Here is a 12,110-nt window from a genome sequence, read left to right as displayed (position 1 = left end):
TATTTTACAGTTATACGATCGTCTGCATACATCTCTACGGTACGAGTCTGCTCGTGTCAAAAAGGGCGTTCATTCAAGGCTGTTCATTGTAGTTCTTCGCGTGTGTGACCCCCAACAATTTTGCGACTCCCAACAAATTTTGAAATTGAATCTGGGCACTGTTTGGCAAAGTAAGAGATAAAAAAAAGTGTAGAATATCACGCACTAATACACTGTGAGGTCGGTATGCTTCTGAGATAACTATGAGGCGACACTATATGTGGTCGTTTGCAGAGCAGTGTGGTTCTCACTGGCACTAATGTGTCGATCACAATTTAGTCATTCCACATGACCCGACTTGGGGAAAAACTCTGTGATCGATCTCAATAATTAAAAATGTTTTCCAGACATCTTTTGATATCTTTTTTCAGAGTGTGGTTCCAGACGATGCTGTCGCAGCTGTGCCGAGCCCAGCTGTGGTCCAGAAGCAGCCGCAAGTGGACCTGCAGTGAGTCCAATTGTTGTTCAGCGGGGCAGGCAGGCATGCTACAGCAGTGTTCGTGATTCTGCTGGAAATATCGCTAAAAGCAAACGCTCAGAATATTTAAAATTATGTACGTCTAGTGGGAAAGTAACATTGTTCTCAATGCGGGGAAGCAATGAGACATCACTAAACCATACTTCTGACCGTTATGAAATAGTGACCGTCATGACATGACATGCGATTATATGTCATTCATGTCATGACATTTTTCACATGTCGTCCATATGAGGTCATGCATGCATTCCATTCATATTCTGATATATATTTAATTAAACGACCGCGACAGCATCACGTCATTCATACTATTTACGTCCGGGACATACATGTCATGACATATACGTCATGACATAAATACCATGACTAAATGTCCTGTCACTGATGTCATGACATATCATTCATGGTATGTATGCATGCATAATGTCGTGCCGCCAATGCCTATTCTGATGAGCGAACACTTCCAAAAAATTTTAAAGGTTGCCTGTGGCAGATAGCACAATTCTAGTTCATTAACTGGTCTACTTGAAGAGGCGGACATTACTAGCACAAAAATTGAAATGCATAATCGACTAATTAACATAAATTCACTAATTAAATTTTCAACTAATTATTACCTTGTGGCCCATATTGCAATTTACAAATTCTAGCCGTGGAGTACGCAAGGCGGATTGACTTGGAACGAATTCTTAGGATTACACACCAGTTTAGAGATTGTAATTTCCGAACTTTGAGAAGAAATGCGCTGGCGTTCCAGTTATCTTGCGCTTAAATGCATAAAACGACATTTTGTTAAGAAAGTAATTGGAACGCCAATGCCTTTCTCTGCAAAGTTAGGGAATTAACATTATTTTTTCCCGTCCCCTGTCTTCTCTTCTGTACACAGGATCCACAGGAACATAGGATCCGCCTTGCGAAATCCACGGCTAGAATTTGTAAATTGCAATATGGGCCATAACGTAGGATCCGCCTTGCGAAATCCACGGCTAGAATTTGTAAATTGCAATATGGGCCATAACGTAATTAGTTGAAAACTTAATTAGTGAAATTGTGTTAATTAGTTGATTATGCGTTTCAAGTTTTTGTGCAAGTAATGTCCGCCTCTTCTAGTAGGCGGACAGCTCATGAACTCGAATTGTGCTATCTGCCGCAGGCAACGACCCACGGTATCACGACGTAGGAGGATAGATAGATAGATAGATAGATAGATAGATAGATAGATAGATAGATAGATAGATAGATAGATAGATAGATAGATAGATAGATAGATAGATAGATAGATAGATAGATAGATAGATAGATAGATAGATAGATAGATAGATAGATAGATAGATAGATAGATAGATAGATAGATAGATAGATGCAAACGCCTGAAATTCGCAAAAAAAATTATTCGCATAAAAAAATCACACGTCATTCTACTGCTGTGAAGGTGGATTCCAGCGAAGCAGTTGAGGTGACACAGAATTTAGATCAAAGGTATGAGCCACTTTCTCTTGAGCGGCGGTCATCCCGAAGAAAGACACACGCACACACACTTTTGATCGGCGGCATACATTCGCGTGGCAAACTAGCGCCACCTCGGGGAGCCGGAGAAAACTGGATACGCGCGACAGGACTGCCACGCCGGGAGAACGGAATAAAACTAGGCACGCAAGCGTTTTGGAACGTCGACAAAGAGACGGCGGTGCGAGTGTACACATGGCCGACGTGGGTCGCACAGTGGCAAATCTTTGATAAACCCTCTATCTATCTGATTCTACTCATCTTGAAAATGGTGCCTATTGATAAGTAATCTACAGAAAATGCATATGCAAGTGATATGAGTTGTATGAGCTCTTGCATAGAATGTGAAGCGATTAAGCATCAAATTCGGGAGCTTAATTTTTGCACACGCAGATTTGTTGACGGACATGAAAAATCTAGAGAACCCTAGCCATAGACAGCTTCACTGTAATAAAATAAAATAGCTGACTGCTGAATGTAACGCATCGTTTGAAATTGGGCGCTGTGAAAAACAAGGAAATATTGTTTTGTATTTCCCACGTAAGAAAACGTGAAAACACTACGGGACTCCTTCCAGCAGCGGTGAAAGAGGCCCGCTTTGGTTCTGTAGACTTTGCTTCATAGTCGAGAAATATTTGGAGCACACTTAAGCTTCGCCTTTACGAGTGGAACACGGTATCATTCAAAGTTCCCTGACTGCTTGTCACGCTTCCCAGCAACTGCAGCTTTCTTTTTTTCTTCGACTGCGCATGCGTCTGCAGGCTGCCGAGGAGGCGAGCGCCATCTGGATGTTGGTGTTGCAAGGAGCCGAGCGGGGCGTGCAGCTCTGGATTGTAGAAACGCTGGAAAAGCGATTTGTGTTTGAGTTTCCGCGTAACAGAATTATGTTTTCTCGTATATTTAAATTACAATCCGACGCTATCATGGCTGTAGGTTGTGTTTTAAGTTGTACTTGGCGATTTTTCTGACGCATTTTGTGAAGTGACCACGTATTCCCAAGCAGAGTAACCGAGCAAAGAAAGTTTATTACGGGTATCGCGTGCAATATATAGCACACACCAAGAAAGAGGGGAAGGGACAAAATAGAGAGCGAGGGAAGAAAGTGATTACATCAGGTGCCCAGATTCATCGGCACGTGCGGTGCACGACTATATAACATTTTGCTTTGATAAATTCAATTATGTCAGTGTGATCACCTCTGCGCCACGTGGAGGGTCTGCGTGGTTCCGAATGCGGGGTTGGGAATGCTCACCAGACGGTCGGCGCCGACGCGAGACGCCGACACCGGATTTTTGTGACACGGGGCCCTTAACGCTTTCGCGTTAAAAGTTCTCCGCTAGTGTAGATTGTTAAAGATTCTTAAAGCACCTTACAACACCCGATTCTTTTAGAGACTCTACCAGCTCTTGGTTTCCGTGTGCCTAGTGCTGGCCACAATGAGCGGGAGCAATTCGTTAGCATACAGCGATACGCATCTTTTAAGCGCCCGTTGCTGTGCCGAGCATCGTCGGCGGCGTCACCGAGCGAACGAGCACAGCGAAAGATGAAACCAAACGCGGAGCGCAGCGGGGGGATGAAAGACGCGAGGAGGAAAGTGGAGAGGAGGGTGCAGCGCAACCATGAGGCGGAAAGCGGAGGAGAGTATGGCGAAAGGGTGAGGAGGAAAGTGGAGTGGCGGCGGCGACCTGGCATGAGGCCAGCATTGAAACAGCGCTGGCGTACGCTTCGAACCCACTGCGCATGCGCTATGTCGCCTGCGGCGCCGTCGCCGCTAGAGAATGCGCTCGCAACCGGTGGAAATGCAACGCAACCGGTGGAAATGCTTCGTCTGCCGCTGCTGCTAAACGAGCTGCCCGAGCAGAGGCTCAGCGCCGCCGCCGAGAGCGCACCCTGTTGTTGAGAATCAAATTCTTTGTCATAATATATCGCGAATTCAAAACACCTAAACAGCTGCACTCTAAATTGGCACTAGGGACTAGTATCGTAATCTACGGTGATCTTTTGGAGAAATATCACTCCATCCAAACCCATGTACAGGCACTGCAACGTTTTCTAGATCTCCAGATGTTTCCATAGAAGGAGCCTCCGTATCTTATTCATCACTGCTTCGAATGAAACTAGCTTGGCTGCTCTGGTAACTGTACAGGTCGGTATAGAGAATTCTTCCGCTGCTTTTATTATGTCATCGAAATTGCTGATGATATTTTCGCGATACACAAAGCTCAGGAGCTTTATTATAGAAGCACCACGCCGTACTCGGGAGAAGAAACCAGAGGCGCCAACAACAAGAATCTCTTCTTCTCTAGATGCCTTCCGGAATCTCGAGCAGCCCGGTCGTCGTCTTTGTCGGCGCCAGGGCGCACTTGTGCACGAATACCGACGCGGCATTACCCTCCCTCCAGAGCGAGCATCGTCCCGATGCTGATCAAATCGTGGCGGAAAGACTCGTAGTTGATAGCTTGACGGTGTCCACTTCACTCTGAATGATATGGCTTCATGCGCACTACGTGCACTACCTCAGGCACCTGTTGACGGCGTTTCGAGCAGCATGAACCGTCACCAATCACCTCCTAGGTCGCGTCGCTAATACGGCGTAGAACCTTGTATGGTCCGAAGTACCGGCGTAGAAGTTTCTCCGAGAGCCCTCGGCGTCGGACGGGAGACCAAATCCACACTCTTTCCCCGGGCGTATAAGCGGGAAATTGGTGGCGGAGATTGTAGCGTCGTGCGTCGCGTTGTTGCTGACTAGTTATCCTGACGCGGGCGAGCTTTCGTGCTTCCTCGGCGAGTTCAGTGAAATCTGCGGCATCTGCATCTGAACCATTGCAGTCATGAGGCAGCATAGCCTCAAGCATTGTAGTGACTTCTCGACCATGGACCAGAGCGAACGGCGTCATTTTCGTTGTTTCTTGGCGTGCCGTATTGTATGCAAATGTGACGTATGGTAAGATTGTGTCCCAGTTCTTGTGCTATCGACATACATGCAAAGCATGTCTGCGATAGTCTTGTTGAGGCGCTCGGTAAGCCCATTTGTTTGTGGATGATAGGCCATCGTCTTCCTATGGGCTGTGCCACTCAGCGTGAGCACAATGCGCAGAATCTCAGCTGTGAATGCGGCTCCTTTGTCGGTTATGATGATCGCTGGAGCACCGTGTCTGAGGACAATGTTCTCGATAAAGAATCGTGCTGCTTGAGCTGCCGTGCCGCTCGGAATTGCCTTGGTTTCCGCAGTACTGGCGGAGTTTGTCGACGCTGCCGTAACTCGTTGAACGCCGCTTCTTGCTCCTCTGGAGAGGCGAGATGCGCAAAATTGGCAATAAATCGTCGCTAATAAGCGCAGAGACCCATGAAGCGTCTGACCGCCTTCTTATCCATAGGCCGAGAGAACTTTGCGACTGCTGCAGTTTTATCGGGGTCAGGCTTAACTCCTTCTTGACTAACTACATGACCTAGAAACTGAAGCTCTTCAAACCCGAAGTGACATTTTTCAGGTTTCAATGTGAGTCCCGCGGACCGTATGGCTTGAAGAACTGACAGCAGCCGCTTTAGATGTTCTTCGAAAGTGGCGGAAAAAACAATCACATCGTCAAGGTACACCAGGCATGTCTTCCACTTCAGACCGGATAAGACAGTATCCATGAGCCTTTGAAACGGGGCTGGGGCCGAGCATAAGCCGAAAGGCAGAAGCTTGAATTCATAAAGCCCATCAGGCGTCACGAATGTAGTCTTCTCTCGATCACGCTCATCTACCTCTATTTGCTAGTATCCACTCTTAAGGTACATAGAGGAGAAGTAGCGTGCATGCCGTAGCCTGTCTAAAGAGTCGTCAATCCGCGGCAGCGGATACACATCTTTCTTTGTAACATGATTAAGCTTGCGATAATCAATGCAGAACCGCAAGCTACCATCTTTCTTTTATTGCGATAGCAATTATATGGACACTTGAACCGGATTTCTGCCGTCGGCGTCGTCGTCGCCGTCGTCGTCGCCGTCGTCGTCGCCGTCGCCGTCGCCGTGAGGTTCCCTATAGATAAAATCTTCGCCGCGCGCCGTATGCCCGAGAGGAAGCGTGCGGAAACGCGCGCTATCACGGAGAGCGAACGCACTCAATCTCCCACGCGCAAGCAAGGAAGCAGGAAGCCAGCGCCGGAGGGAACAAGGGGGGGGGGGGGGGGGCGCACTTCTCTGCCAACAACGGCGCTCGTCGCTCGCTCGCACCGTCTCTTATCTCCACACGGCTCTGACCTTTAAGTGCATTCGCCGCTCAGTTTCCGTTGAAGCGATAGACCGCACGTACCTTCGCCCGCTGCGGCGTATGCTTGCTGCCAGCGTTTTGACAGTCGTTGTCTGCTGTCATTCAGTGTGATCTCTTCGTGTTTGTGCGCGCTCACACCACGCTTGTTCATTCAGTTCGTAATAGTCGGGCCACATTTTCCAACGCACGCTACACACGCAATGCTGCCCGGATCGGCAGTGCAGCGCTACAGGTGTGTCCCTTCGCACGCGCTGCCCACGGGAAGCGCTTCTCATCAACACCACCGTTTCACACGCGCCTTCTCGTGGTCATCGAGTCTCTCTTCATGTCGGTCTACTTACGCCGCAGCACACCTGCTTACTTAATCAGCTCATGTTTACTACAATTCATATTGCTACCAAAGCCGCTCACCTTACTTCGTATGACATTGCTGTGTGGCTATCGCATTCATTGCTTCGCCCTTAGGGCGAAACTGTGACATTTTTTGACAAGCACCACAGGTGATGCCCATGGGTTGTTCGACGGCTGGATGACATCATCCTGTAGCATCTTTTCAACCTGCTGCTGTATTGCCTCGCGTTCTCTCTGAGCTACACGATACGGGTTCTGTCGGATGGGTCTTGCTGTCTCCTCCGTGATGATGCGATGCTTTGTCAGCGGCGTTTGACCAACTCGCGACGTAGACGAGAAGCAGTCCTTAAACTGTTCAAGCAGTTCCATAAGCCGGTGTCGATCTGCAGGTGTTAAGCTCGGTCCAATGTCGACGGCGGGTGTGCATGGCGTTGTAGGAGCCTTGGCTTCTCCCTGCACAGCAAAACAGTCTTCAGTGTGGTCGATTTCATCGAGATACGCGACAGCGGTGCCTGTACTGATATACCGACGTTCGTTTGTGAAATTTGTCAATAGAACCTCTGTACGCCCGTCGACTAAGGAGACGATGCCACGGGCGATGTCGACTCCTTGGCGGAAGAGAAGGGCGGTTGCATGTTCCGCGACCGCTGCTTCGGTGAGCTGTGTGCCACAACTGACGGAAACAAGGCTGCAAGACAGTGGCGGTATGCAGACGTCCTCGTCGATAATACGTAAGGTGCGGCGTTGTCGCTCTGTTCCATTGGTCGTGTCGTTAGCAGGGGAAAACGTTACTACGCCGTCGCGTATGTTGACAACGGCGCCATACTCCCTTAAGAAGTCCATGCCTAAAATGAGTGATTTGCAGGACTCCGGCAGAATCACGAATGTGGCGACAAAAGCTGCATTCCCGATCGTAAGCCTTGCAGTACATTTGCCTGTAGGAGTCATAATCTGGCCGCCAGCATTGCGAATATAAGGGCCCGTCCATTTTGTCCTGACTTTCTTGAGTTTGTCTGCCAGCGGCTCGCTCATAATTGAAAAGTCCGCGCCAGTGTCTACTAAGGCCGTCACATCGTGCCCGTCAATCGTAATAGCGAGGTCGGCAGTCACAGTTTTGTCGGCATTATTTACGTTTTGATCGGCGTCTTGTTTTCTCGGCAACAAGGGGGCAATTTGAGGACTTGCAACCTTCCCCCTTGAGGTCGCTGCTTTCAGTTTCCCCGCCGTGGGCTGGGAGAACGACCTCTCACGACGTCAGCAAAAGTGCGGCTGTTCGGCGAGGAGAAACGTGCTGGAGACGGTGAGCGCGACCGGAGATTCGAAGAGCTCACTTGCCGGCCAGCGCGGCTGTCGTCGAAGGGGACACGGTTTTCATCAGCCAGGCGACGCGTAGTGGCATATGGGCCGCCCTGGTAGCCAGCTGGGCGATGAGGGCAGAAACGATAGATGTGTCCTGGTTCTCCACAATTGTAGCCCAATGGTCGCCGATCTTCAGTGCGCCATATATCGGTCCTACGGAGCTGGGGCCGTCTGACAGGTTCCCGTTGGGCCCAGGCTGCGACAGGAGGCTGCTGACGGTATTGTGGCGCCGGCAGGGAAGACAAGGGACGGTAAACAGCGTCTGTATGGCTGTATGTGTTCGGTTGGTACGGCGGCTCAGACGGCGACGGACGGCGGACCGCGTCTGCGTAGCTGTATGCATTCGGCTGGTATGACAGATCGGTACGAGGCTCGGAAGGGGCAAGCACCTGTCGGAGTTCCTGTCGTACCACTTCAGCGACGGAGGCAACCGGGAACTCGTGTGACGGTGCGAGCCTAGCGTTCTCCTTCGCAATTTCCTCGCGCACAATCTGGCGTATCAACTGGGGCAAGCAGGTTTCATCGTCCGTAACCAGTGCTGCAGCTCCTGTCGGTGCCCCGGCAATCAGACGATCGTACTGTTGGTACCGCTGGTGCAGCGCCCGCTCGATTGCTGTGGCCTCTTTAATGAACTCGTCCACTGTTGTCGGCGGATTGCGCACAAGGCCAGCGAACAGCTGCTCCTTGACACCACGTCATGCCATTGCTGGAGCCGGGGTGGCGGCCGTTGAGGAAGACGATGTTTGCAAGACACCAAATTCGGGGTTCAAACCTTGCAGGCGGTGGCTCGTGCGGTGAACAGGCGTCTCGACGCGTGGGTGTCTTGTGGGGCTAGATGCAGGGCTGCTCGTAGGAGTGCCGATCATGAGGCGACGGTACCCAGCACCTCCACCAGTGTCGCGATACACAAAGCTCAGGAGCTTTATTATAGAAGCACCGCACCGTACTCGGGAGAAGAAACCAAAGAGGCGCCAACAACAAGAATCTCTTCTTCTCTAGATGCCTTCCGGAATCTCGAGCAGCCCGGTCGTCGTCTTTGTCGGCGCCAGGGCGCACTTGTGCACGAATACCGACTCAGCAATATTACCCTGTTGTTCTTTCAGTGCATACATCTTGCCTTGTCCTATGCCAAATTTTCGTCTCACTGATTTATAGCTGCGTCCACATTTTACGGCTTCCTCAATCTTTCCCACGTTATAATTTCGAATATATCCCTTGCTTTCTTCTTGTTGATCAGCTTTGACAGATCAGCGAATTCTATCTGATCTCTTAAGTCGGACATTTTCATGCTTTGCCGTTTCTTTATTAGGTCCTTTGTTACTTGGGAGAGCTTACCTACTGGTTACATTGGTGTCTTACCTCCCACTTCAATTGCTGCTTCTGAGATCAGCCTAGTTACGGTTTCATTCATTACCTCTATGTTATCTTCATCTTTCTGTTCTAAACCTGCATGCTTGTTTGCCAGCAACAGCCTGAATTGGTCTACTTTTACCCTTACTGCGTCTAGGTTGGCCTGTTTCTTCTTGACTAATTGTATTCTTTCTCTCTTCAAATTGAGAGAAATCTGAGACATCACTAACCTATGGTCACTGCACTTGTGTGTGAGTGGTTGTGGTGGTTCACAGCAGCTTCAAGGGCACATTTCCAACCGCCTGGAAATCCCGGGTAGAGCGCGATGAACTGTTTGGCGTCCCGTATCGCTCACTCGGCGAGTCCATTTGCTTCTGGATGGTATGGTGCAGCGAAACGAAGCTCTATGTTCCTCTCGTTAGCCCAACGTTTCACGCGATCACTTCTAAAAGCTGGACCATTGTCAGTGATGATTACTTTGGTGTGTTTGAACATATCTCGATTGAGCAGTGAGATAACGCTCTTGGAATCTTCTTTTCCGGGCTTGCATGCCACCATGCGTGTGCACTCATCAATGGCCAGTAGAAAAGCTTGCGTAGTTCGTACTCCTTCCCCCTTTTTTCTGAGCTCCGCGAAGTCAAGGTGTATAGTCTCGAATGGCTTTTCTGAATGTTTTTGGATAATTATTGCGCTTCCACGGGGCCTGAACTTCGCATTGCAGAGCTGGCATTGATGGCACGTCTTCACATATTCCGAAATATCTTGTTTCACCGTCTTCCAGTAAAATCTTTGTTTAATCTTCCAGTAGGTCCTCCAAAAACCGTCATGGCCACCGGATTCCGGAGAATAATGGTACAGTCTTACTATTTTTCCTACACTTGTTGCAGGCACGTGTAGCCTACCATTTTTGAGAGTCATCTCTTCCGTGCCGTCCCACAACATAAGGGTGACATACTTGTCATCTTGGTTCCTAATTAGCAGTCTTGACAAGGCGTCTGCATTTGGTAATTTTTCGCCTGGCCTGTGAGCGACATCAAAGGAAAGCTGTTGTATTTCGCTCACCCATCTGGCCAATCTTCCTTTAGGTTGTGAGAGATTAAGAATGTATGTCAATGCTCATGGTTGTCGGTGAATAGGCTGAAGTGTTTGCCTTCCAGGTACGTCCTGAAATAACGAAAGGCCATTACGACTGCCAATGCTTCTTTTTCCGTCGTTGGGTAGTTAACTTCTGCCTTGGTCAATGTGTATGAATAATAGCCGATCACTTTGAGCTGTCGCTTCGGATGCTCACTCTCATCCCTCTGGTATAGTACAGCGCCAGTACCATAATGGGAAGCGTCGGTGTTTAGCTCGAACGGCTTCGAGAAATCCGGTATTGTCAGCACGGGGTCCGACGATATAATTTTTACAAGCTGCTGATATTTCTCTTCGCATTGATTAGTCCACACAAATGGCGTATCTTTTTGAGTCAGCAACGTTAGGCATTTGGTCTTTAGGGCGTAGTCTTTTATAAAAGCCCTAAAATGTCCAGCGAGACCCAGGAACACTCGAAGAGAGTGCAAATCGTACGGTTTTGTCAGCTGGGAGATGCGCTTGACGGACTCTTCTTTCGTGCTTTTTGTTTGTCCGTCAAATAGGAAGACAACGGTGTTCTCAAAGAATTCGCTCTTCTTCAATCTTTAGCCCAGCTTTGCTAAGTGCTTCCCGGGATAGATGCGAACAGTGGTCATCACGAGTCTTCGAATAAATGATGATGTCATCCACATACACGTTGCAGAAAATTCCGGTGAATCGGCTAAGCACGCTGTTCATGATCTTCTGAAACCATGCACCAGAATTTTTCCAACCGAAAGGCAGTCGGTTGTATTCAAAAATGTTGAAAGGAGTAACAAATGCCGTGAATGGTTTGTAGTCTTCTTGCAGCGGAATCTGCCAATATCCTTTACAAAGGTCGATGCGGGAAAACCATGTACATCCGCCTGTCTCGTCAATAATATCGTCGATCCTTGGCATCGGGTATGGGAATAAATCAGTCTGACGGTTTACAAGTCTGTAATCAGTGCACATCCTGAAAGTGCCATCATCCTTGGGCACAATTGTAATCGGAGATGCAAAGGTAGATGTTGATGGTCGAATAATTTCAGCATCTAGCAAGCCTTGCAACTCTTCTTTTAGCCATTTCTTTTTTTCATAGGACATCCCATAGGGCTTTCTTTTAACAGGTGTCGCGTCACTGAGCTTGAATGGAACTTCAGTTACTTTTGCTGGAGGAGGGTAAACTGCGATGCATATCAGCTCCGGGAACTGTGTCGGTACATCCGAACTTTCTCTGACCAATTTGAGACGCGTTTCAGAGTCTGCGCACACATTGAGCTGGGATGTCTCAACCGGAATGTCAACAACGACTTTATCGCGCCATGAGATGTTTATCTTTAATTTCTTCATGTCAGGGCGTGCCAGTATAAAATTAAATGCGGCGTCATGAACAAGCAGTGCTTCTACAGTTGTTTTGCTTGTTTTAAACTCCACACACACGCGTGCCCACTTGTCTAGCACTCGAGAACTTCCATCGTAACTGTGTACTTTGGCAACCTTTCCATTGAATATTTGATCTTGCGGAATCAGTAGAGAATTAACTATACTAACTGATGCTCCAGTGTCAATTAATACTTAAATCATGTTTCTGTTGACGCTCATCTGTGCTTACAGTAGGCCTGCCGCAGACTTCGCCAAGTAGACGCTTTCTTTCGGGGTCTCCAAAGAGAAGGAAAA

The 12,110-nt window shown here is 48.7% G+C and overlaps 1 protein-coding gene across 1 annotated transcript in view; it reads left to right on the top strand.

Annotated features, from left to right (window-relative positions):
* LOC119446858 (uncharacterized) overlaps positions 1–12,110 on the top strand; it is a 147,528-nt gene that overhangs the window by 37,752 nt on the left and 97,666 nt on the right. Inside the window, exon 2 of the mRNA XM_037711434.2 lies at positions 411–487. Within this exon, the coding sequence (XP_037567362.1) occupies positions 427–487 (61 nt within the window). The 5' untranslated portion in view covers positions 411–426. The remainder of the gene's footprint in view (positions 1–410; positions 488–12,110) is intronic.

This window comes from Dermacentor silvarum, chromosome 3 (assembly GCF_013339745.2).
Source record: "Dermacentor silvarum isolate Dsil-2018 chromosome 3, BIME_Dsil_1.4, whole genome shotgun sequence".
In the NCBI taxonomy this organism is placed as follows: Eukaryota; Metazoa; Arthropoda; class Arachnida; order Ixodida; family Ixodidae; genus Dermacentor; species Dermacentor silvarum.
Note: the sequence above shows the minus strand (reverse complement) of the source record. Positions and strands in the feature narration are given on the sequence as shown.